Genomic DNA, 27,925 nt, shown 5'->3' with positions numbered 1-27,925 from the left:
TAAAGTAGAACCGGATGTCTAGAAATCTAATTTGGCCATTTACTGGAAGTTCGTGGGTGAGGTCAAGAGGATTCTTCACAATACCGAATGAACCCAGTACATTCTTACTGATACGTTGAATCGCCTGCGCGTCACAGTCTAAGACAACTAAAAAATCGTCCACATAACGAAAAACTTTGATAATATTGCTGTCCATGGGAGAAGCGAGCAGTTGAAGATCGAAATGAGCCAGCAGAAGGTGACTGAGAACCGGGGCTATGCAGGACCCGATACATATTCCCTGCTTTTGTAGGTGGGGCATCCCTTCAAACTGGATATAGGTTGATTGGAGATAAAACTTTAAAAGTTCTAAAAAACCCCCAACTGTGACCCCCGCAGTAATTTGAAAAGCAATGGAGCCATATTTGTCAATGGAAAGCTCAACGCACTCAAGGATGAGCTTGTGAGGTAAAGAATAAAAGAGATCTTTAATATCAATGGAGAAAGCCTGGTAGCATTTGTCAGTGTTAGTGCTAAAAAATTCTAAAACCTGGTTGGAGTTGTTAACAATAAACGGGTCGTCCACGGGTAAAAGCTTAAGATGGAGCTGTAAAAAACGAGCAACAGAGTGCTGCCATGTACCAGTTTCAGAGGCTATGGTTCTCAGTGGCACATCTACCTTATGGGTTTTAGCGCTAAAAAAGACAGCTAAAAAATCTTTCTTGCTCTTATCGATTGCCTTGACAAGATCAGATAGATTCAACCGCTCGCAAAGTTTCTTCGCTCATTTCGATCGTCAACTGCTCGCTTCTCCCATGGACAGCAATATTATCAAGGTTTTTCGTTACGTGGACGATTTTTTAGTTGTCTTAGACTGTGACGCGCAGGCGAATCAACGTATCAGTAAGAATGTACTGGGTTCATTCGGTACTGGGAAGAATCCTCTTGACCTCACCCACGAACTTCCAGTAAATGGCCAAATTAGATTTCTAGACATCCGGTTCCACTTTAAAGATGATGGTGTCTGCTGGTGCTATGAACCGCGCGCCAACAAACCACTACTGGCGTTCAACTCCGCCCACTCCAAGCTCGTTAAACGAGCTATTGCCATGTCTTGCCTCAAGAACGCTCTCGGCAAATACTGCCCGCATCTGATGTCACAAGCATTCAATCGTCAAGCAGATAGACTGCTTAGCGCTGGGTACCCGCACCACCTCCTGGTTTCAGTCGCTGAAAGCTGCCTAAAACACATGCGCAGCAAGGTGCATACGTGCGATAGCCGCGCACAGCGCAGGCAGAAGGTAGCTGTGATACCTTACATACACTCCCTTTCGCACAATCTGAAAAAGGTAGCCCAGCGTTACGACGTGAAAGTGGTCTTCTCTGCCCCTCACAAGCTGTCCAAGCTTTGCAGGATCACTAATCCGGAGGCGACCCAGCAGCGTGGCTGTGGCAAAAAACATAGGCGGCCTTACGTTGATTGCACAGAAGGTGTAGTTTACAAAATTCCGTTAAGTTGTGGAAAGACGTATGTTGGCCAAACTGGGAGATGCGTGAACGAGGGGTTAAGAGAGCATGCCTTGAACGTGAAAAATGCACGCGAGGGAAAAGATTTTGAAGGCTTCCTCGCAAGTCACTGTATCACTTGCCTAGATTGTACCCCTGCACTCGATGACACCTCCATAATCAGAAAGTGGTGTACGTATGACTAGAGAAATAGCAGAATCAAATCAGATATATAGCCTGGGAGAGGGCTGCGTCAGCACAGCCTCTATCGCCCTTTCACCAAAAGAGCTGACTTTTCTGAGCATGCGCGAACGGTAGCTACACTACGTTTATAAGTGTGAATCCCTTCAATAAAATTTGTTGTCAGTTAAGCGCCCGTCCTTGTCGCCTCGTCTCTGTCCTCGTCTGTTCAGCGCTGCTTTTCCAGAAAACTATAAATAGGGGCTGGTTATATTCTGTTTATATCTCTATCACGTAATTTAGGACGTGAATGTCGTCTATCACCGAGTATCCTTTACGAGAGCCCGATTATTTCGTTGACTGAAGTCGAAGATTGCACTGACTCTATTAGCAATTACCTTAGTAAATACTTTGTAGGCAACGGACAGTAAGGTAATCGGGCTGTAGTTTTAAACTCCTCGAAGTCTCCTTTCTTAGGATTAACAAAACGTTAGCGTTCTTCCAAGATTCTTGTACGGTGGAGGTCATAAGGCATTGCGTGTGCTGAGTGGCTAGTTTTTCTATTACGATCTCCCCTCCGTCCTCCACCAGATCTGCTGTTATCTTATCCTGACCAGCTGCTTTCCCACTTTGCACTGCTCCTACGTCTGCTTTACATCCCTCTTCGTTAATGGCGGCATGTTCCATTGTTGTGTGCAACTGGCTAACCTCATTCACGTCTTGCTTCCATTTGCTGCTCTATAGATTCGTGTGCAACCCTTGGGCTATTTTAACTCTCTTGCCATATTGCCAAAGACATTTCCTTCTTTGTTTCTAAGCGCACACATCCGATTCTACCTACGCCTTGTTTCTGCTCGACCTGTTTTAGGTTACCTCCGTTCTTTAAAACATGATCTATTGTCTCTCTATTAAAGTTCATTATGCCGGCAACCTTGCGCTTATTTATTAACTTCAATATCTCTCACAGTTCTATTCTGTGTGTAGGGTTACATGCTTTCATGCTTTGGCGTTACATAGTCATATCTTTCGTCTCCTGAGATAGCTTGTCCTAACCTGTCGAACCTTCCTACCGCCTATTTTACGGCGCACTATGTGATGAGAGCTGTCAGGTTATCGTTTTGTTTGAACATTAGATAACCTTCATGAGTTAAAGCCGAATTTCTGTTCTGCAGCGATATCCTGAATTCCGCTGATTTCCCTCTTACCGCTAGCTCGTGACTGTACTTCTGCTTCACTAGTTTCTTCCTTTCCCTATTGAACTCTAACCAAATTCCTGACATTACTATTCTGTGGTCGCTACAACACACCTTCTCGAGCAGCTCTATATTCTGCACGACTAGGGGTGAGCACATAGTATGAAGGCTATTTCATTTTTTTTCTTACTTATGCGGCTTTTGTGCGTCGAATTCTTGTTCTCATGTTTGCGTTAGAAGGTATTCATGATGGGTAAATTATTTCTTTTTTGCGAACTCTAGTAATAACTACAGTACAGTACAGTAACATCAGTACAGTGTATTGTGATTTTACTTTGCGCATTGCCGTTTCCACATCTTCATAGAAACTTTTAGCGATCTGGTCATCATGTCTGGTTAAGACCGTAGGCCAGTAACACCTTCAGTTTGTGCCTATTATTCAGCCTAATTACAATAGGCGCAACCATCTCATTAATACTGTAGAACCGCTGTATGTTGCCAGCCTTATCTTGGTGGGAGGGGGGGGAGGGGGCTGACGAGATAATTTGAAGGGCCCTTCGTGGGGGTGCCAGGAAGGAGGAAAAAAAAGAGCAAGAGGTTCAGACGCGCGCGTTTCCTCGTTAAGTGCCAAGCTGTAGCGGGTTGTGGGAAGAGTGAAAGGAGGTTGCAATGCAGGCTATGGAAGTCGCCGAAAAAGAAAAAGCGAGCCCATTGAAAACGATCGACGAAAAGCGCGTGTCCATGGCACTCCCTTGACTGGATCCTCTGTACGCACCGTGCACTGGAGCGCGCGGCTCCGCCACAGTGGCTAGAAACAAGCTTTGTTTTGTAGGATATCTGAATTTTAAAACTTTACTTGCACATGAAAAAAAAGAGCTTTTCGTAGTAGCAGTAGTAATAGTAGGGGTTTATTTAACAAAAATAAAATGAAAATAATGTTGCCAGCCGCTGCAATTGCTATTTAATATCTTAAGCACCGGAGTTCCAGCCAGAGCAGGTGAATAGGAAAGGGAGAAGATAGCGAGGAGAGATATAGATAGGTGATAGCAAGAAGGACAGGGGAAAGCTTCTTACGCCACTTACAAAATACAAAACTAATCAAGTAATCTATGCTGTGTTCGAAAATAAGTGCACGCGAGCAGCACTGTGCACAATCATTTACAGAAAAGAAATAAGCTATATACATAGCCGCGCACGCGGCACACTGCACGAGCGGCTGGGGTGAGGCGCCCGGCCGCGTACTGTCCGGGGTAGCACCCACTGAGTGTCCATGTCACGCTTGCGCTACCTGGCGAAGAGCAAGTGGGCAGTCAAACCAGCCTGCTCGATCAACGCACAGAGGCCCACCATTGTTCTGTTACGGGTGTGGGCACTGCCCTTAAGCCACAGGAGCGCCTCGAGGATGTCTGGGATGATTCCGAGCGCCCTGTAGGCCGCGGCACTGCGGAAGCAGTACACCGAACCAGCATGTGCTCCAATGTCTCCACTGAACCCCAGCTACCCCACGCGTCGCTCGGCAGAAGTCCGTGGCGCACCCGTCTTTCCCCAGGTGACACGAAGCCGACGCGCACTCGGATGATCATCGCGCGCCCGAGGTACGACATTGTGCGCGCGCAGCCGACAGAAATGCGCTCCACTCGCGCGATGCGAGGGTCCAGGTGTTGCTGACGGAGCTGGTTGTAGATCAAGGCACGCACGTTTTGCAGGGTGAGTGGTTCGTCGCTGGGAGAAAACTGATGTGAGGCGGCGGCGAGCTCGTAGGCTCGCTCGTTGCCGCGGATGCCGCAGTGACCAGGCACCCACTTCACGCGAATACTGCATCTTCGCTCCGCAAGTCGCTCAATGACCTCTCGTATTGCGCACAGTAACAGGGTGCTACGGCCCAGAGTCTGCAGACGGCTAAGTCACAGAGACGACGGGAGTCACAGAGCAGAGCACACTTGGGCGGCGGAGCAGTAAGGGTGATCACCAGATCCAAGCCCAGACGAAGACGCAATGGCTCCGCCGTGGTCGAAGAGCACATCTAAGGCACTCTTTTGTGGCGGCGCAGCTGTAGGGCGGGGATGGTGGCCGCTGCGACGAGCGAGCAGCTTTCACTCGCCACGGAGCCGTGAGTGTATACAAGCAGATGGTAAGTCACTTGCTCTTAGATGACGGCTCCGGCTAGCTGCTGCACCGCACATAGTTGTGTGCGGCGTTTTCCCGCGATGCCGACAATTTATAGCTGTACATCCGTAGTGTGGGGCCAGGGGGAGCAAAGGCCCTAAGATGGCTTGGCGCACGTCAGCTGGTCATATATATTCCTGATGTCCCGTGCCCATTCCTGAGCGCGGGAGTTGCTGAAAGCGCTGCAGGAGTCCCCCGCCTTCTGGTGCTCGGTGAAGGCGGTCGATGTGGTGCAGCGAGCGCTGCGTGGCCTGTAGCTGCAGTGGCCACGCGCCCGCCTCGGCCAATGTTGCCTCGCTTTGCGAGTTTCCGGGTAGGCCGAGGTAGGTGCGCAGCACATGGCGATGCTGCACCTCCGGTACGTTCCATCGTTGCTTGCGCACAGTCACGATGGGCAGCGCGTATAGTATCGCGCCTAAGGCTATGACGTATGGCGTTGTAGAGGCGCAGCGCAGCCCGCTGGGAAATTCCCTGGCCCCGGGCGGTGAGCTTGTGCGCAGTGGCGGTAGTCCTCTTCATATGCTGGCAAGCCCTGGTCTCCGCTTGGCGATAGGAGAGGCTCTGGTCGATGTCCAGGCCTAAGCACCGCACGGAGCTTTTCCATGGCAGCGGCACCAGGCGGACGCAGCTGCTATCACCGCAGACCAAGGCTGCACATTAGTCCGCGCAAAGCGCCAGGCCGAGGCCCCGCCACCGGTATTCCATAGCGTCAAGGGCCCCCTGGAGACGCTCACGTGAGAAACCTCGCCCGGAGGTCCCATGCACCACAGTCAATGTCGTTCGCGCATATGGAGATGTACACGCGGTGACGGTTGCCTGTGGGCAGACATCCCAACGCTGCCGACATCGCCACATTGAACAGGAACGAGAACAACACGACCCCTCCAGCTTGCCTAGATCCACCTGGCGGGGCTAAACGAGAGCCCCTCCCACGCGCACACGAATAGTGAGCGCGTTAAGGAATCCCTGCACATAACTTTGGCAAGTTTTTGTACTGCCAACGTTGCGGGCTACTTTTCGCAACGGGAGCTGATACAAGCAACTAATACACAACACAGACCAATTGGACACGCCAGAAATGCCTACAGACAGTGAATAAGAATATGTAGGAATGAGCGACGATAATCATATTAAAGATTACATAAGCAAAAATGACAATATATAAATAACCACTAAGCATCATATGCTCAAAACTGAAGACATATTTAAGAACATAACATTAAGGTCAGGATCACAGATCCAAAGGTAAACGACAGAATGATTCAGGCAGTCAGGAGAAAAGATATACAGCAGAGGACTTGGAGACCGGACAGAGGCAGTGAACGACGCGGCAGCTGCCAAACTTGTATGACGCGTTTGGAAGTGAAAATTATCTCATTTTCGCATTTACTAAAGTAAATGCGCTTCTTGCGCTTGTGCCTAAATCAAGGCAGCAACCTTTCTATTTTTATTACTATATGTCAGGTAAAAGTTATTTGAAACCAGGAGCATGTCACCAAGATCTTAAAAAAGGGAGTGCCCTAGCAAGTAGCAAGGTGTCTGAAACCGGTATAGATGGGTGGTGTTAAGAGTCGTGTGGTCTTCACATGCATCCTGAAAAGCTCTCTAGTTTTTGAGAATTATTTGCTAACGTTATGCATATGGGCCTAGGGAAAATCGCGTGATAGTAGTACCTAGCGCCTAAAGAGGAACGCTCTCTGAAAACACAATCCTCTAATTTACCGAGCGCTACCTCTACTCTATCGGCTTTGCGTTTGCAGTGGCCGCCAAATGTTTGGCAGCAATCTGCTAACCCGTTAATCAGCTAGTTTTTTTAGCAGGGTTAAAAAAAAGCTGCGTAAATGGTGCCTTAATGAAGACGTTTAAGACTGCTTGAAATTTTACTTTTTTCCCCGGTCCAGTATTTATGAACTTAGACTTATCATTTAAAGAAGCTTCCAGGACGAACTAACTACAGATTCTACCACACGATTCCCAACAGTAAAAAGATGGTTTCGCTTGCCAACGGCCCCATCTTTTTTAAAACTCGGATACATTTAGCTGAGACACTTTCACATAACTAGGGCTTTCAAAATTTTCTATAGCTAAGAAATTTCTGTTTGGTGAGGTGTAATAAATTATCTACCGTTCATCCACATTTCTTAACCGCGCAGTAACTATCATGTCATGGTAAGAGGATACAAAGTTGCCTCGATCATGAAGCATGCCGGGGACGCCGGAGACGGCTTGCCAACTAAACGGATAGCTTATATCATATGTAATCACTGCAAGATGAGGCGCACAAACACTGCCTGTGGTCATATGCAAATAAATCTTGTGTGTAGCGCACGACGAGGTAAAGCAAAATGACTTAGGTACCATACAGTAACAGAAAAGTTTGCATGGGCAGCCGTGGTTGCTGAGTGGTTATGACGCTCGGCTGCTGGCCCGAAAGACGTGGGTTGGATCCCCGCCGCAGCGGCCGAATTTCAAATGGGGGTCAAATTCTAGAGGCCCGTGTACTGTGCGCTGTGAGTGCACGTTAAAGAACGCCAGGCGGTCGAAATTTCCGAAGCCCTTCACTACGACGTGTCTCACAGCCTGAATTGTTTTGGTACGTTCCCCCTTGAACCATAGACCGTAAAACTTTGCATAGAGTTAATAAAAATACACAGGACCGTTTCGCGTGTGTAACGAGATCGACTTTTCGGGCGTTGGCTGCAGTGCTAGAAAATAATTCTTCAGACTTGTTCTATTTTGACAGTTTTATTTTTTTTACTGTAGCTATGAGAGCCTTGGGATCGCTGAGTTGCTGCATGCTGAATATCATGGATCATATCATTCTATTTAATCTTTTCGCCCACACCACCTGAAAGTTAAAGATATATACTTGTCATATTGCCTCATACGAAAGATATCGACTGTGCCCGCTGAAATCAAGCTCATGCTCAGAGTTGTTGAGCTGCTTGGATCCATGCGCGAAGAATTGCAAAGGCATTCAAGTAGGAAACCTTGCGAAAAATTTAAATTCGTTTGTTAGGGCACTGCTTAGATTGCAGAAAAGGCCTCACTAACCGACCACAAGGCGGACGCCGCTTCTGAGCGTACAGGATGATGGCCGCCCAAAGCACAGAATTTTAGGCAGCGCATTCGAATGCGCCTTGAAGCGGAAAGTGATCTTTTTCAACACGGGCACATGTAGATCCATTCTCTGCCCTCCGCCGTACATGCGTTGAGCATGTCTCCTTGTTGGCTTCTCTCTCCCAGGAATCACCTCACCCAGTAGACCATTCGCCACTCCTGTACATGTTTGCTTGGCACAGGTGAAGCAACAGCTTCGAAACTTCCAGGAAACTCGCGCGTGTTGCTTCGAGTTCACTCCGGAACCCATCGGGCTGCGTTTCGGGACAGCGGGAAGACCAGGGGTGGCTCTGCGACATGTAGAGTCGTCGGCCGCATGCACGCGCAGCCGCGCACGCACGCACACGGCGCTCGTTCTGCCCGAGCTTGGGGACGGCTCAAGCAAAGTTAGCCAAGCGTACCACGAGCGAGAGAGAAATAATAGAAGATTCTGTCCAGCGAACGGCGGTGCTGCCACTGCCGACGATGATGACGCAGAACTGAGGGACTGGCTAACGATGAAGACTCCATCCTCTAGAGAAGTTCCTAATCCAATACCCGGGTACATACGCTCGCACACACATGCCAAACCTTTCGGTCGCGCTCGGCGGTGTTTACTTCGTGAACTCGCACTAAGCATAGCTCTCACCGCTATAACGATAAAACTGAGAGGTGGAGTTTCAGCGGTTTTTTCTCTCTTTCTGGGCACTGCGGCCTAAGCCGAACCTAGTTTGCACAGTTTATGAAGGAGATTAGCACAATATATGGCTCCCGCGACATCACGCGCACAGGCCATGTAGTGTCATGTTCAATATCGATGAGCCATCCAAATTAGTGGGACAAGGCTGACCAACGTATTGCGAGATGTGTGCAATTTTGGCGGCCCATCTCAGCAGGCAGGACAATGTTGAACAACATATGCCAGGATATACAGATGTCGTATAAGCGATCGTTTCTAGTGAGACTAAATTGACCAACGCATACCAAGATGTGTGCTACACTGGCTACTCATCGCAACCGGTGGGACTATATTGTGCAGCGCTACCTAGTGCGTGCACATTGTTGGGAAACCATGCCAACTCTCAGGGCAATATTGACCGACTTATAGAGAATTATATCTTTTGTTCACTGGCCGTAAAACTGGCGTGGCAACATTGGCCAACTTATGTCATGATGTGTGCCACTCTGGCTAGCTACAAAAACTGCCCGGATAATATCCGCCAGCGTATGTTAAGTTGTATGCAATGTTTTTGGACCATTTTCTGGGGCTGGCCACCGTTTAACGTTGTTTATTTATTTTATTTATTTATTTAGGACATACTGCAGGCCCAGTGAAGTGCCCTGGCAGGAGGGGCACAATAAACACAATACAAAAAAGCACAAAACAAAAATCAATGAACGGCCTGTTCAATGGCATCAACGTCAACTGTTGATGATGGTGGTAACTGATTCCACTCGGTAATGGTGCGGGGAAAAAAAGAGAATTTGAATATGTTAGTTCTGGCAAAGTAAGGTTTTAACGATTCAGTGTGCCTGTTTCTTGTTGACCTGGAATTATCGGTTGGAGATACAAATCGGGGGCCATTGACAGTTTGTTATTTTTCAATAGAAAGAGAAATCTTAACCTTAGTATTCTACGCCGAGTTTCAAGGAACTGTATATTATGTTGAAGCAACAGAGCAGATGGTGAGTCAGTGGTGCGATATTTAGAAAATATAAACCGAACTGCTTTGCGCTGAATTCTTTCAAGGGCATTAATGTTAGTCTTTGTGTGAGGATCCCAAACAGTGCATGCATACTCAAGTTTTGGTCTAATCATGGTGTAATATGCCAATTGCTTAACGTTAGGGGGAGCTAGTTTTAACTTGTGCCTAAGAAAACAGAGATTGCGAAATGAAGAAGAGCATACGGTTTCAATATGTTTATTCCAACTAAGATTATTCGTTAGTGTTACTCCTAGGTACTTGTATTCTTTGACTTCTGAAAGGTGCCGAGTTGGAAGATTATATGAAAAGAAATGACTGTTTCTTTTATTAGTAATCCGCATAAATACTGTCTTGTCAGCGTTTAGTTCCATCCCCCATTTAACGCACCATTCACTAACATTGTGTAGGTTATGATTAAGTAAAATCTGGTCGTCTTGAACTTTAACTTCATTAAACAAAACACAATCGTCGGCAAACAACCTAATTTGAACAGGATGAGAGATGATGTCTGTAATGTCATTAATATAGATAAGAAACAGTAATGGCCCAAGGACACTGCCTTGCGGGACACCAGAAGTGACTGGAAGTTTGTTAGAACAATGACCATCGATACTAACATATTGAAATTGGTTAGATAAATAAGCCGCAACCCAATTAACAATAAAAGAAGGAAGACCTATAGTTTCTAGTTTATGGATAAGCTTATTGTGCGGAACTAAATCAAAAGCTTTCTTAAAATCTAGAAATATGACATCTATTTGGCCGGAATGGTCCAGAACTTGAGCGAAATTGTGAATTACGGATGTAAGTTGGGTGACCGTAGAAAAGCCCTTGCGGAAACCATGCTGGAAAGCCGATAATTTGTTGTTGTCATCGAGAAATGTTTTAATGTAATTGGCTACGATATGTTCAAGAAGCTTGCAGCATGAAGAGGTCAACGATATGGGACGGTAATTATTAAAGAATGCGGTATCACCTGTTTTGTGTATGGGAACGACACGGGCCACCCTCCAATCGGGTGGTAGACTTGAAGACAAAAGAGAAGCACGAAAAATGATAGCAAGAAAGTGCGAAACCATCTCAGCATAACGATGTAAAAATAAATTAGGTATTTCGTCAGGCCCAGGAGTTGCTTTTGTTTTAAGATTCAAAAGCATTGCAAAAATACCAGGTTGAGATACGAGATCGCGCACAGGCTGGGAACAAGAATCACGAGTTGAAAAATTATTTGCAGATTGGGAAAACACACTGTGAAAATATGAATTGAACTTGTCAGCAATATCTTTTTTGTTGGTGAGCAACGTGCCCTCATGCATCATCGCAGGCAGGGATTTTTTTTCTTTGCTTAAAAAATTCCAAAATTTCTGAGGAGCGTTACGAATGAAATTCGGCAAAATGTTTTGAAAGTAATGTCGCTTAGCAGCCGCAACAGCTTTGTTCAAAGAAGCCTGCTTCATTTGAATGATGTTGTGAGGGACACGGGCTCTTCTTAAGCGTTTAAGTTTTCTTTTGAGATGCAAGATTTCGCCTAATCCAGGGATTAGATTTGCCACTTTTTTTAGCTCTTGATGGAATAAATTGGTTGATACAATATGTGCATATGTCTTTAAACTTGATCCAGAGATCAGATGTGTCAGTTCCGACAAAGGTGCTGAAACACAGATCTAAACAATCTAATACACTCTCATCCCTGGCACGTGAGAAATCTTTTACAAGTACGGTTTTGGACGGTACGGCACATTTATCAGCGACGAAATCGCAAGTGAAATACACCAACTCATGATCAGATAGTCCTTGATGGATCGAAACTGAAAACATTTCAAAAGAGCGGTTCACAAAAATCAGGTCAAGAATGGAAGCAGATGAGCCATGAATACGTGTAGGTTGTCCGACTACCTGTTTCAAATTGTGACACAGCATAATATCAAATAAGTGCTCAGCATTTGCGCAATGTCGTGAATTAGATGAGGCCAACTCTCAATTAGTGTTAGGTAAGTTAAAATCACCGACAAGAACTACGTTTTTATGTTTGAATGATGACATGTGTTCCGACAAATCGCGTAGAAACTGAGGAGGGGAATCTGGAGCTCGGTAAACAGCAAATAGAAAAATGGAACGGCCCCTAAAAGATAGCTTTAGGGAAATGCTTTCATGGTCATCAATTTGCCGAGTTAAAGTCGCATGAATATTGTTTTTATCTAAAACCGCCACTCCACCACCTCTTGATAATCTGTCACGCCGATAGATTTGATAAGTTGGAGGAAAAACGTCTTTGTTATCTATTTCATCGCGAAGCCATGTCTCCGTAATGATGACGATATGTGGATTGTACCCAAGAAGGAGTGCCTCAAGCTGTTCGCTTTTGTTGATTATACTCCGCGCATTAATGTTAATAAGTCTTAATTCCTTCTGGATCCGCGCACTACGTCATTCACTTTTTCGTGTGTTCCTCGATGGCAGTTTCACTCTTGCGCTAGTGGTATCATCCCACGAAAACATCTGGCCAGCAACGAGCAATTTATCATTGATTAAGGTCACCTTCATTTTCTTGTCTCTCTCAGTTTTAGTACTATCCCATAATAGTTTTCGTTTCCTGAGGGTTTCCTTTGAGTAGTCATTCTGAATAGATACTCTTTTTCCTTTTAGCTTGTGAGCGTTTTTAAGGACTTTTTGCTTTTCATTGTAATCCTGAAAAAATATGATCACAGGCCTGTTGACCGTGTTCTTTCCTAAACGATGAATTCTACCGACAGAAGTGCAATGGACATCAAGTGTTTCCGAGAAAATTTCAGTCAGAACCTTCTGTTTTAGATCAGATTCTGTCTCATCTGGTTCCTCGTTTACACCAAAAACGACTAAATTGGAACGTCTACTGTAATCTTCCATATAGACCAGTTTCGACTGCAAGGCGTGAATTGTGCGTTCCATATTATCAATACGTTCTGTTTGTTTTTCAAAATCCGCAAAGCGAGAGTTTAAGTCAGATATTGTTTTTTTCCAAATCTACTTGTTGTGTTCTGAGTGCTACAATCTCTGCTGTTAATTTGGAATGAGCTGTAAGCAACTGCTTTAATAGTTCTGTACTGTCCTCATTTGAATTATCAGGCCCAGGGTTACATTCAATGTCACCACATAAAAGCAGCGCGCAAACACAAAACACGTCTTGTGCAATGATGACACATCGTTGTGGGCACGGCAGGACCAAAAGACCGCGGCAATCACTTCTAATTGTAGTAGAATAACAACCAACCTGTGCAAAGCAGAAGAACGAAGCGTAAGGCAACATGCCTATGTGCAGTCCGCTGTGCCCACTGAAGTTGTAGCCTGGCTGTCGGTCTTTTAAACGAAGGTCCGGGCAGGTCACATGGAACGGGGGCGGTGCTTGAAGAAGGTAATCATTCCGCCAGGAAATGAAATCTCCCGCATCTGTTGTCAAATAATCTTGAAGGCACGTGTCGACTGTAGCGGTATCCTGATGAAGAAGCAGTTTGGACGGACCGAGCAGAAAAACCTGTGCAAAGCAGAACAACGAAGCGTAAGGCAACATGCCTATGTGCGGTCCGCTGTGCCCACTGAAGTTGAAGCCTGGCTGTCGGTCTTTTAAACGAAGGTCCGGGCAGGTCACATGGAACGGGGGCGGTGCTTGAAGAAGGTAATCATTCCGCCAGGAAATGAAATCTCCCGCATCTGTGGTCAAATAATCTTGAAGGCACGTGTCGACTGTAGCGGTATCCTGATGAAGAAGCAGTTTGGACGGACCGAGCAGAAAAACCTGTGCAAAGCAGAACAACGAAGCGTAAGGCAACATGCCTATGTGCGGTCCACTGTGCCCACTCATCGCCATATGTCAACGGTCGGCAGAAAAGGGCATGACTAGGCCAGTGGTGTATGTGTTCTGGAATGGTTCCACCGTTATTGGTTACGCATGAGCAAGATAGGGCCACCGTAAAACCACGGATCGCCAGCGCGTTTTCAATATCAGGCCGATGAAATGTGCTGCCTGGAGAACTCAGGATCTGAACCCGACTTGTGTTTTGAAGCAAGTTTTCAGGCTCATGAAGCAAGAAAGCTTGTTCGGGATCGCCGACTGGAAATCATATTGGTCGAGTTACGCGGCTAAGCTGTCGTGGAGGCGAGGTCGGAACTCAAAGTAAAAACGAACGATTTTTCGTCAGTCTGGACAAAATAATAAACATCGGTCAAGCTAATATGAAGCCTGCTGTTTCTACTGTGGGGCTAAGTGCTATGAGTTCACGCTGCCGACCGTTTGGACCGCTACTGCACGACACCGCCATATCGTGCACACCTTGATATGCGCGCTCCCCTACGTCGTGACTGTCAGCACGAGAGCTGCCGAACACCGTACTAAACATTTACTGTGTCACGTATCTAAAGGATTTTGAAATGCGTTCCGCACACAAAACTAGCATTTGTTTGCGGTGAAGGTTACTGAGTTCTGCAAAACGTGCATTTCATTGAGGTGTATTAAGAGCAACGCTAGAGCCCCGTGGTTTAATAGAACACTTGCCTGCATTTCAAAAAAAAAATCGGCTCTTTCCTCTTGCTAAAGCTCGAAACACGCATGATCGATGAGACGCCTACTTCTCAGCTTCAAAAGAGTACGCTGATGCAATCCTGGATGCCAATTGGATCACTTCTTTAACAGCACGTTGCCAGATATGTTAATAAAAAATGCTATGAATTTCTTGGCCACTGTAAACATAGAAGTTTACAGAGCAGGTTCTCTTCATGTTGAGTGCGCAGTGTCAATTCCGCCTGATTAATATCTTTGTGTTCGGGATACTGTATTCTCGAATGCATTTTCGTCCGTGCCTAAGTGTTGCCAGTGATCATTGATCCTGGTGGCACCGCAAAAGTAATTGATTCCTTGAAAATCTAATCATCCTCGGGTCCTGATAACTTAAATTCAAACTTTTTAAAGCAAACAAGCACGAGGTGCTCTATTTTTCGGGAAAAAAACTTTTCAGCAGCTCTTGAACGCGGTGAACTACCACTGTAATGGAAGACCGGGAAGGTGGTCCCGTTGCACAAACCGGGTAACAGAACCAGTCTCTTAAAAACAGATCAATTTCAATAACAAGCATTGCTTGCAAAATATATGAGCACGTGCTGTATTCCGATAGCTTCAACTTCTTGAAAGAGAACTCATTTTTCACTCGTGGGCAATGCGCCTTCAGATGTTCATTTTCTTGTGAAACGCAGCTGCTGGTCTTCGCACATGGTTTGCATGCTATTTTTGAGAAACACTCTAATATGAATATCATTGTCTTGACTTCTCAAAAGTATTTCATAAAGGTATAGCCATGATCTACTACTGTTTATGTTGCCTCGTTTGAATGTAGACCTTAAACTTCTTTTTTTTTTTGATTGAGTGCTTTCCGACTGCTGCCAATACGTTATACTCCACGGCTATGATTCAAACCTAACTAAAGTTACATCTGCTGTCCCTCAGGGTTCTATTTTACGTCCGTTGCTTTACCAGATATTTGTTAATGACCCTCCTAATTATGTGACATCTTCGATGCATCTTTACACTGAAAAGTGCGTTGTTTATCTGGAAGTTTGCAACGAAAATGATATCGAAACTTTACAGTCGGACATTGAGAGCAATGCTAATAGGTTCGAGATATTGAATATTAACACTAACAAATGGAAGTTAATGCTGTTATCACGTCGCGGCACGGATCCCACAAAGCGCCACCTGAATAACACTGAACTAGAAGCCACATCATTGGATTGGGGGTCCACTTATCACCTCAACATTATGGTGGCAACCGCGAAATCATTCAATAATTTGCAACGCTAACCGCACGCTCGGGTATCTACGTCGAAGTTTCAGCAAGGCCACAGTTTCATTAAAAATGCCTTTTATAGTACACTTGCGAGATCCAAACTAGGATACGCCGCTTTCACATGGGACGCTAGCAAGCCAACTTATGTCACTCTCTTGAACTTGTCCAGAACAGTGAAGCTTGTTTCATTCTAACTAACTATCATCGCGCAAGAAGCACAACAAGCATGAGGGTTCATTCTAGAACCCTCTTATCGCTCATCAAGCGTTGACCACAGACACAAGGTTCGATACATTTGTTGTAACACAAACATATTCTTTTACCTATCTTTACCACGTACATACATGCGGCGACTGGAACCACCTACCGGCTGATATCGCGTGTGAAAATGATAGTTTTTTGAAAAAGCTTTATCCGCTTTTATGTTCATGAGATGGCTCAAGTGTTGTAACGACTTTTTGTTTATATTGCACACACGGTCATGCCATTTAGATCTCGTTTACAATCCTCCTATGACAAAAATTATATGCTTAACTTGTTGGTTTTGCATTTTTTCCTCTTTTTCTTTGGATGCGTCCTTATAATTTCGTAGTTGTGAAAAAACAAATTTGAACAGTCTATTTTGCTATCTAAATTTATTTATGCTTAGGAATTTGTTGCTGATATTATGCTGTGTTTTTAAATGGTTTGGTTTCGTTTACTTTAATGTTATTGTAGTTTGGTTATTAATACTGTTTGTCCTAAAGTATTCTGCATACAACCTGCTACTCTGACCAAGATGCCTCGCAAATGTTCTATACTGTGGCAAATGTCACCGCGCGTTAATTGTGCTTGCATGCTACCCCATTCCAACCCCACTTACGTCTGTAATGCTTCGGCGGATTGAGGGTATTGTAAATAAATAAATAAGCACAGGCGCGAGATCGAGAGCAAAACTTCTCACACAGAGCACTATCGCCGCTCTGCGGCCACGCAACTGCTCCTGCCGCCAGAGCCGTGGTCTCTCTACTTTTGCTCACGCCTCTACGTACGCATACCTATGCCCGATATTAGAAAATGCGCCTATTAGTGCTAGCTTACTAAAAAAATTGGAGCTTGAAATTGAAGACTTCAGAGCACAGCAGAGTTTTTCCAGGACTCATTTCCTATTTTTACTTTTTCACAGAGAAGTGGACTGAAGCTTTCGAAAACCATACTGACAATATCTACGGCGCAACGGACCGAGTGTGGGCAATGAAGCAGGCCTTGACGACTGCCATCGCATTGGTTCATCCCGATAGAATTGGACTGCAAGGCTTACGGCATGTCATGGCGTGGAGTCTTTTGAGAAGGCTGACCAGTTATGCGAGCGGAAAGGACGCGACGTGTGGAAGCTGGTGCGAGAGGCTCTGCGCCTCCAGGGTTGTGCCGCCGATGCAAGTGGCCATTATAAGCCACTACAATGATATTCGTAAGCTTTGCTTGAAAAACTTTTCTTGACAATGAATGTCTGATAGTTGGTAGTTGACAGGCTTCAGAGATTGCGCTGGTACCGCAGCATAACGGTAATCCCTCAATGATCATCTGGTATCGGGTGTTGCCTCAATAGAGTGCAAGATCACTGCCGTTTCATACGATGCTGACTGTACGCGCACTCGCCACTTTATATTTGATTAACCAATAATAGTTCACGGATATCTTCGTTACTCCACTTTGCAGTGGCCTCTGGTAGCACCATGGAAAATATACAGAACATGGCCAGCAGAGTAAGGGCTGCCTACGAAGCGGCGATGCGGGCGACCAAGTGGCTTACTGGAGACACTCTCGCGATTGCTCTGCGCAAGTTCAGGAATATGGTCATCAGGATTGGCCATTCGACAGAATTCCCGAATGCGTCGTCGGTGGAGGCATTATACGGTCAGTGACAACGTGCCGTCTGCTGTCTCTCCCGCTACCAACGCGTGACGCATAAGATTTTCAGAGGGCTGTGGTCACGTCGTGCCTAGCAAAGTGGTTAAACCGCGTGTTGCTGGCTTTCAAGGAAACACCTAAAGAGCAAAGGAACCAGCAATGCTTCGCTGTGATGGATCGTGTTAGCCCTGGCTTGCATAATCATGTCCACCCTTTCAAGCAGTCGCTTCATGCACTGAAGTAACTAGGTGCTCTCGGCTGCCCTCGTCTCGGACACATCTTCGATGGCACCTGATCTGTGTCCAGTGCAGTAATGGCAGTGTCGGCGCACGCAATATCGCCGCTGTTATAACCAAGCCGAGGAAATTTGGTCAAGCGCTTGTAGTGTTTCCGGCTGCTGCTATGTATTGCATGGGCTTGAGCATCAAAACCTGCTGCGGGAGCATTCAAATCTTGGTACACCCCATTGATACTATGGCCGTAAAACTCTTCCCTGCTAGCGCAGAAAGCATTTTATACTGCAGAAGGATGGAAAGTTGAGCGAGTTGGTAAGAGTTCATGGTGGTTGGAACAGCGCGAACAGACGAGAGACGAAAAGAGCCTGCTCGAGAGACGAGAAGAGCCTGCTGCATTTCACCTGCTCAGCTGTTTATGAGCTTCCACTATTTTGTAAGAACGTTAACATAGGACAAACCGGCCGTTGCATTAATATCCGTTTGCGGGAACACTTGAATTCACTCTCGGATTCAAGTTATTCCCATCTGAAAGATCACTGCCGCGAGTGCGGAAAACAGGAAACGAAAAAGAAAAATGCCGCCTCTTGGTCACCAAAACATAGATTTTGTTTCGCCACAGAGAGTGCGTTACCCAGCCTTCCTTGTTTCTGGTTAATAAGGAGGTTTCGTTTTTAGATAATTCATGAACTGAAAATAAGGGGGGGGGGGGGGGGGCTCGTTGTTGATGAGAGTGTACCTTGCGGCTGATAAGTGTGTAGCGATGTAATCATTGGAAGTGCCAGCGCAATTGCTATATGTTACTGATATGTCACCTGTTTTTGGTATAAAATGTATGTTCTTCTCAATAAAAACATTAGTTGCGAGTCAGCGCTTGTCTGTGTCTTTCTCTTCTCGTCTCTTCGCGCTGTTCCACCCACCAAGAGAATTTTGTATATACGTTTTATTGCGCAGCGCATTGCAAGAAAAAGCAATCAGTGTCATCATCGTCGTGCACCATTTTGCAGTAGACTTCACTTTTCTCCCAAATACAACTGAAAATATTCCCAGTCAGCAATGCCATGTTTGCTATTCGCGGCCCTCAGATGGCACCTGTGAGCGATGGACAAAAACGCCGACCGTAGTCTTGCTTGTCTGACATGTCTGTCTCGTTTCTTTCTTGGTGGCTTGTCTTGCCAGTCTTCGTAACCGTGAAGTTGTGTTAGGATCTTGATACCGAATTGAACACTCCCTTCAGTTGCGCTTTCAAATCGTTCTATGTTTGTTGCACATTTGTCAGACCGTCAGGCGGCTTCTTCGCTACGCCATGAAAATGCGATAAGAGCACAGAAAGGGGTCTGTTAGTCCCTCCCGTAAACTACTGTTAATTTATGAACATCTTTACCCACCTATCAACTGCTGGTTTCTTTTAAGAAGGGGCATAGACAGGCAGAAGCGGTGCACTAGCCGTGCTGATCCTTCCATTTACGAGGCTTGATATCTGCGTATCTTTGCGTGCTTCGGATGGCACTGCCCGGATGACATTGTAGCCACAGAGCGCGTGCAGAGGCGCACATGGCAGTCCGCAGACCCACTCGATACTTCCCGATAGAGGGGCAACCGCGCAGGAGCTGCACCTGTCGGCAATACAATTTGTTTTTTCTACGTTCTCTCTTTGCTGGCGCTAAGGGTAAATTATTTATGAAGACGTTGAATGGGCAATGAACAAAGTAAAATCAGAGTAAACTGTACTGATGGGCGACTTCAGTGGGAAGGTGGGGAAGAAGCAGGCTGGCGGCCAGGCTATAGGCGACTATGGGATAGGTTCTAGGAATAGCAAAGGAGAGTTATTAGTAGAGTTTGCAGATAGAAATAATTTACGAATCATGAATACCTTCTTCCGCAAACGAGAGAACAGGAATTAGACCTGGAAGAGCTCCAATGGTGAGACTAAAAATGAAACGGACTTCATACTACGCGCTTACCCTGGCATTGTGCAGGATGTGGAGATCGTCGGAAAGGTGAGTTGTATCGACCGCACAATGGTAAGGTCTCGAATTAGCTTACACTTGTAGATGGAGCGGAAGAAGATAGCGAAGAGGAAGTCTGTTAATGAGTTAGCGGTAAGAGGAAAAATAGAGGAATTCTTTTTTGCACAGCGCTTAAAAAAGAAGGACAGAAGACATGGATGACGACATCTAGCGCTGTAAACAAAAGACTGGATCAAAACCAACTAGCCCCACAACTTGTCCTATTCAATATAGAGGAGTTCAGGATATCTCTGCAGAACAGATATTCAGGTTTAAGTGAGGAAGACGATCTTAATGTTCATACCATGAACGATAGTCTGACGGCCATCATTACGGAGTCCGCAGTAGAAGTAGGCGGTAGGATGGGTCGACAGGATACCGTCAAGCTATATCAGGAGACGAAAGATCTGATTAAGAAACGCCAAGCATGAGGGCGTCCAACCCTACACGCAGAATAGAACTAGCAGAGTTATCGGAATTAATAAATAAGCGTAAGGGGGGGGGGGGGGGGGGGTAGCCGACTTAAGGAAGTTTAATATGGAGAGAATAGAGCATGGTCTAAAGAACAGAGATTGCCTAGAAGCGGTGAAGAGGAAACTGGGCATCGGCAAAAACCAGATATATGCGTTAAGAGACAAGGAGGGCAATGTCGTTAGCAATATGGATAAGATAGTGAAAGTAGCCGAATAGTTCTACACAGACCTGTACAGTAGCCAATGTAATCAGAACGTTTATGAGACAGGCAGTTGGGCAGACTAGTGCGTTATCCCGCCAGTAACGAAAGAGAAAGTAAAGAAAGCTTTAGGATCAATGCAAAGGGGAAAAGCAGCTGGTGAGGATCAGGTAACAGCAGATCAATTGAAGGACGGAGGGGAGATCGTGCAAGAAAAAGTAGCGACCCTCTCTACGCAATTCCTTGTGGCCTCGACTGTACCAGAAGCTTGGAAGAATGCAAATATTTTCTTAATCTAGGAGACGCCAAGGACTTGAAAAATTACAGGCCGATCAGCTTGCTGTCTGTTTCCTACCATGTATTTAGTAAGGTAATCGCTAATACAGTCCGGGCAATATTAGACTTTAATCAACCAAATGATCAGGTCGGCTTTCGTAAAGGCTATCCCACAGTAGATGATATTCGCACTATAAATAACGTGATATAAAACTGCGCAGAATATAACAAACCCCTATATACAGCCTGCATTGATTACGAGAAAGCATATGACTCAGTGTCAACCTGAGCAGTCATACAGGAAGTGCTGAATCAGGGTGTAGAGGAACCTTATGTCAAAATACTGGAAGGTATATATAGCAACTCCACAGCTACCATAGTTCTCCAAGAGTCAGCAATAAAATTCCAATAAGGAAGGGCGTCAGGGCAGCGAAGCATGATCTCGCCAATGCTATTCACCGCCTCTTTAAAGGAGGTGTACCGGGGCCTGGATTGGGAACAGTTGACAAGTGCTAATGGGGAATACCTAAATAATATGCGATTCGCTGATAACATTGCCTTGTTAAGTCACTCAGGAGATGAGCTTCAAAACATATTAAATGAGTTAGACAGGCGGAGCTGAACGGTAGGTCGTAAAATTATCATGCAGAAAACCAAAATAATGTTCAACAGTCTATGAAGGGAACACCAGTTCACAATTGGTGCCGAAGTCCTGTCAGTGGAAAAGGAATACGTCTACTTTGGGCAGGTAGTGACAGCGGATGCGGAGCATGAGAGGGAAATAACTAGAAAGATAAGATTGGGGTGGAGCACGTATGGCAGGTTACCAATCTCCCTCAAGAAAGTACACAACATCTGTATCTTACCGGTAGTCACCTACAAGGCAGAAACGTGGAGGCTAACGAAAAGGGTTCAGCTTAAGTTAACGACAACCCAACGAGCCATGGAAATGAAAATGATAGGTGTAACGTTAAGAGACCGGAAGCGGGCAGAGTGGGTGAGGGAACAAACGCGGGTTAATGAAATCAAGAGGAAGAAATGGGCTTGGGCAGGGTATGTAGTGCGAAGGCAAGATAACCCCTGCTCCTTAAGTGTAACGGATGGATTCCAAGAGAAGGCAAGCGTAGCAGGGGACGGAAGAAGGTTAGGTGGGCAGATGAGTTTAAGAAGTTTGCAGACGTAGGGCGGCCCAGCTGGAAAAGGGCAGGGTTAATTATAGAGACATGGGAGAGGATTTTGCCCTGCACTGGGTGTATTCACGCTGATGATGACTGGCATATCTGCATTTTGCTTTTCACATAGTATGCATGCCACGTATGCATAGTATGTATGTCGTGCACTCTGCGGTCCATTTTCATGTCACACCATGCACTGCATCTGTTCACGTCGCAGCCGACGTGGGCGACACCGAAGGGAGATTCTTCGCGAGCTGGTTGCAGGTACAGAGAGCGGAGATCAGGCGCCTGGTGCGCGACCAGCAGAGCTTGATCACGGCCTTGGCCGAAGTGAACGCCTACTACCTGACTTTCAAGAATGTGGTGGTCATCCCCTCCGCTACCCTGCAACGTACGCTGTACTTCCCGCGGGGCCCGGCGTCTGTCAACTACGGTTCGCTTGGTGCGGTAAGTGCGCTCGTAGAGGGAAAGTCTACCGGAGGCTTTCATCGTGAAACGCCGGTAGCTCAGCTCAGCTCAACCAAGGGAAAACACGAAGTTGAGACGGCACTGCACACCATAAACACTGAGTGCCCAGTCTAGTGACTAACTTCGCAGGCCATATACTGAGGAATAAACCGTACTAAACGCAAATAATGGCGAAGAATCTCGGCTTTATTTGTTATAGTGTTCTTTTGTGATAGACCGGTAGAGCGTGATCGAATTGGCACAGTTACAACATGCTGAGCAACCCTTTTTGCTTCATGATCGAGGTCGGGGCTGATCTCTGGAATCGTCTTCTACATTTGGCTGCTCTCAAGCGGCAATCTGCACTGCGCAGCTAAGCCCGCTGTAAGCGTCATCGTCATTTCCCTGCATCATCAATAAACCGCCAACTTTGATCACCATTTCGGCGCTCCGAACTAATCTGAATTGACGTTACGTTACGTCCCGTCACCAAACAGTATAGTAGACGCAGTGATGCCGTTCGAACCAATAGACATTGCAGGGGCAGGAATGGCAACATGCTCCGCAACCTTTTTTGCTTGATGATCCAGGTCGGGTCTGTTCTGATATGGGAATTGTCCTGCATGTATCTGCTACCCAGCGGCAATCTGCGTCGAGCAGGCTAGCCCGCCCGGTGTGTCTTATTCATTTCCCGGCAACTGCTGCAACATTAATAGACAGCCAAGTCTAGACAGTGAATGAAGAGCTAGTCACTGCTTCGCCGCACTGCGACCAACCTAAAGTGACGACAGCTTACGTCACCTCACCGAAGAGTAGAACAGACCCGCTGATACCGCTTCGAATCAGTGGGCTGGACGGCAGTGGCTGCACTGGCGGCATACTGTGCAACTCTCTTTCCTGGGTGGTCCGGGCCATTGAATCTTTACCCGCAAAATGTTATCGCAGCAGATGATGGTTACTGCAGCCTTGCCCACTCTGCGTGAAATACCTGGCATATGTGTTCGTTTCGCTCCTATTGATCTACTATCTTGTGGGTGGATAGAATATAATCCAGGCGTTTTTAAAACACAAAGCTGGAACTGATGCTCGCTGGTCAGAACGAAATGAAAGCGGAATGTGAGGATGGTGCAAGCCACTTAGACAGACATCGTAAATACAAAATCCTCCCTAGCCGAAAGTGACTATATTGTGAAGCGCCGTTTTAATACATTTAGCCTGGTAACTAGTCAGCTCATACAAGGAAGAAAATATAAATTGCATTATATCCGCACTAGTCTCCCTGGCAGGCAAAAAGGGGTAGAAAAGTTTTGTCGCGAAAATAATTATGAATTTACTGGGGTAAAAGACAATGTGAATGTCCCCAAAACACCTGAAAATAGCAAATACGATTTTTTTAACCTACGCTAAAAATAAGAGCAGCAAAGAATGAAAGGTATAATAAGCTTGGGTGAAAAAAGGAAGAAAAAAAACGAAGACAGAAGCTCACCCGTCAATCTTAAATTTCCTGATCACGGCGAATAGGTGTCCTTTTTTGCTGCTGAACAAAAGCTCTAATGTGTCAGCTTAAGATTTCTTGTTTAGGTATCGCGAAAAAAAGCTAAAGACTCTGGCAGAGCTCTCAAAAAGAGAAGGAAAATAAAAAGTAAAGCTATTTTATGACAAGATCAGTGAGGATTGTGGCTGTTAAAGGCAAGCGAACAAAAAGGGCATGCGAAATAAACAAGATCGGTGGTTTGCGAGATGTGCTCGACACACACATACATAAGAGTCTGAATATGAACTGCAGGAGAGTAGTTAAAAAACGCACAAAATCTGAAGGAATCTTGCGCAGCCTCTAACCCGAATATTGCTAAACTAATAGAGAAATAGTTAAGCCACACATTTCAAGATATGCAGATGGCTACCCTATCCATAAAATGTAGTGGTAGCAAAGACGCTGGTGTGAGTGTCGCTTTCAAACCTTCCCTAGCAATGATAAGCATGCCTGAGGTACCTGATGTCGAGGGTATATTTTGTAACGTTTGTCATGATATCATTGGGTGTCTAATAGGAACCATTATTCAGCCATCTACTTCTTCCTGTGAAGTCTTTGACGCCATCAAAATTTACTTGGTTCATCAAGTGGAGTCTGGCCATCAGATTATTCTGGCTGCAGGTTTTCTTTATGACGTCTAGATTAGCATTCTTTTGAGCTAAATGTGCGAGGAGATAGGTCTGGAGAAATAATATTATATATAGCTTTTGAATGTAATCTACTTAAGGTTACTGAAAACATAGCCAGATTGTGGTTAATTTAAGACCTGTTCTAGATTATTTTTTTTTTAAATCGATAAATGGCAACACACAGCAACTCCAAAGTTCTCCATGAAATTCAAACTGTATTTTGATAATTTTCGGTGTCGGCTACATGTGCAGTCGAAGAAAATATCTGCGTCGAGCTTCTGACCAGCAGACGATTTTTCGATATTGGATATTGTCTCTTTTGACTTCGATTCGTTTCTAGCAGCACTGAGGATATTCATTTTCGATAGGAACTCACTCACAAACCACTGCACTGATTACCGTTTTTTTCCTCGAGTGGTAATGGTCAAAATTCGGAGCTCTTGGATTTCTAAACGGACTCTGCAACTCAAACCGCAACTGAAATGTTCACACAAAAATTGCTATCGTTTTATCATTCCTAAGCATGGAATAATGTGCGAAAGCAGCTTTTCACGTACATGAAAGCGCGATTAAATGTAGACTGACTCAGGAGCCAGTTATGCGCTTTTGCTTTCCTCAAAATGAACGGAGTCTGCAGCGTTGTCAACTTCAAAGCCAGTGAACCCAGTGAACGCAGGCGGCCTATTGGAAAATTTTTAAAATTGGTTTTTGAGGATCTCACATCTGGATGGAGTACCGGACCGCGCCTTTAGGTAAGGGTAAAGGTGGGCTTGAAAGAAGAAACAGAAAAATATTTGCCGCAGTGAAGGCCTCCGGAGTAATTTCAACCACTTGGGAACCTCTTAACGTGCCCTGAGTTCGCACAGCACACGGGTGTCTTTTGCGTTTCGCCTCCATCGAAACGCGGCTCCCGCGCTCGGGTTCAGTTCAGAGTTTCTGCCCAAGCGCTTTCAAAGCAAACGCAAGCAGCCCACATCCCTCTGTCACTACCGCCACGCAGCTCAAAGTGCGGGTGAGGTTCCCGCTAAACCATTTTATCGGTTATGTACGTGTGCTTTCGTTTAGTGTCCTCTGCGCACAGGTATAATTTGATGAAGGCGACGTGCAATGCACAGTGTGAGAGTGTTGCAGTTTAGCATCAGGCGTGGTCGGTTGCGGCAAAGGCACAGTGCTCTCGTTCAGTGTCCAGCAAAGCCGATTTCTTCGCCCCACCGTGGGTTCGAAACCCAGTAGCGGTAATTTTCTTTGTATTTCTGCAGGTATCTGAGAGGCTCCAGAGAGACATCGGCTTTTCCAGGATTGCTAGTGAACTACTTTTTTCGCACTGAAAACGAGCTGCTAAAGATACGCCTGCGCAACTAGAAAAAAAAAGTTTTATCTAAGGTAAGGGCTCAAGTAGCTGCTGAGAAGCAGCAAGAAAGTATCGTGAAAATCTACCAAACTTCACACCATCATCCCCCGAGATCTGTAGGCTGATTACACCCATTATTCGAAGGAACCAACTGTTTCAAAACAGTGGCATTTGCTATGCCGCTGCAGAAGTAAACCCTAGTGCAGGAGAAAGGTGCGTGTCGCTGCCAATAAAATAAAACAAGCTTATGCAGTTTTCAAAAAGAATTCATCACACATGCATAAAGATAAGCTTGTGCAGTTGACGAAAAATCTGAGTACGGTGGTCAATGACGCAAAGGGTGTACTTTTTAGGTTTTTCCACTCGCGCAGTCAAAAATGCCTGAAAAAGTTTTAGCAGTTTTATAAACAAAATGATAAACAAAAAGTATGATCTGTCTATCTCACTGCTTCAAACTGATAGTGCTGAAGTAAGTGATAATCTCGATAAAGGAAACTGTCTGAGTGTTTGAGTTTGCAAGGTTTCGTTGATTGTATTTTTGACGAATATTGTACGCCATCCTAATAAGTTTCGCCTCAAAAACATTAACCATCATGGGTTTCGTAGAAGATTTCCACGTGTCATGGCTAGTTCAATCAATCAATCATTTTATTTCCTTAGAAAAGGAGGTGTACGGGACTAAAAGCTCGGACAGCTTGACGAGGTCCCGACCCCTTGCAAGTTGGCATGACAGCAAGATGACGGCCAGTCATACACAAGAAATGCAAAAAGCATCACAAAGCAACATGTAATGCAGTGTGAAACAAGACGGCAAGCAATCAGACTGAACTCATGACTGAACTCGTCCATGATATAGCTAATTGTTTAGATAAAGAAGTTTCAATTCACTGGTTGTTTCTCGACTTGATTAAAGCGCTTGACGTTGTACCCTACACTTTATTACTATAAAAAAGTATCATTGTATAATATTAACAGTAATGAAATAACACGCATCAACAGATACGCTCATTTAGGGAAACTAAGAGTGCTGGTTAGTGGTGAAATATCGGACCTTCACAGAATTTCTAAATGGTGAGAAAAATGGGCAGGACTATCAATCTCCCGAAAAGTGCCCATATATGTTTTACTAAGGAAAGCTCACCTTGTAATTTTCTTTACAGTATGGACTCTGTGAATTTTTTGTACGCCATCGAATACAAATATTTGTGTTACACTAATTACACATTAATTACATAACTACAAAAGCCGGTCAAATTTTGAGTTTCTTACGCAGGAATGCCAAGCGTTTCCCTTTACAAACTAAAGAATTGCTATAAAAAACTAACGTAAGACCTATACTGGAGTATGCGTGCACAGTATAGAACCCTAAAAGTAAAAATGATACTGTTAAATTAGAAAAGGTCCAGAACCTAGCTGTTCGTTTTGTTTTAAATACTTACAGAGGAAATTTCAGCGCGTCCGCAGCGCAGAAGTCGTTATTATGGGTTTCACTGCAGAGCCGCAAATACGTTCTTGGGATATAATTCTCCATATTATATACCATTATAAAACAGGTGTTTTCCATGACCAATTATTTATTTCCGCCAGACTATATGTCTGAAAGAATGACCACACTTTCAAAGTAAAAAATTAAATGCAAAGCTCATTTGCTAAAATGGAATTTTTTCCCCAAAACAAAAAAAAACAATGAAATAAGTTGCCCCAGAATGCCGTTTCAACAAAATTTAATGAATCGTTTGCCGCGTTGCTGCAATTTTATGCAGGTTTTCGTTTGTACCAAATTATGCTGCAATGTATTTTATATCTTCTGCGCATATATTTTTCTACGTTTCCTGCCACTATGTCGTATGATTATTTTGTAACATCTCTCTCTCCCCCGCCGCACTGTAATGCCAAACAGGCGCTGTGGGTAATGTGATAAATAAATAAATAAAAAAATAAATAAATAAATAAATAAATAAATAAATAATTAAATAAATTTGAAGATAGTAATCAAATTGCAAGTACTTTTAATTTTTGTTTAAGCCAGTGTCCACAAATGACAATAGATTCTATCAAACATCTAT

At 45.0% G+C, this 27,925-nt stretch overlaps 1 protein-coding gene across 1 annotated transcript in view; it reads left to right on the top strand.

Annotated features, from left to right (window-relative positions):
- The window catches only part of LOC144130299 (neprilysin-1-like), a 158,305-nt gene that overhangs the window by 111,120 nt on the left and 19,260 nt on the right, over positions 1-27,925 (top strand). The window contains exons 11-13 of the mRNA XM_077664246.1: positions 16,808-17,092; positions 17,341-17,538; positions 22,116-22,345. Of these exons, the coding sequence (XP_077520372.1) occupies positions 16,808-17,092; positions 17,341-17,538; positions 22,116-22,345 (713 nt within the window). The remainder of the gene's footprint in view (positions 1-16,807; positions 17,093-17,340; positions 17,539-22,115; positions 22,346-27,925) is intronic.

The sequence above is a fragment of the Amblyomma americanum genome, chromosome 4 (genome assembly GCF_052857255.1).
Source record: "Amblyomma americanum isolate KBUSLIRL-KWMA chromosome 4, ASM5285725v1, whole genome shotgun sequence".
In the NCBI taxonomy this organism is placed as follows: Eukaryota; Metazoa; Arthropoda; class Arachnida; order Ixodida; family Ixodidae; genus Amblyomma; species Amblyomma americanum.
The sequence above is the reverse complement of the archived record's forward strand: the minus strand, read 5'-3'. Positions and strand labels throughout refer to the sequence as shown.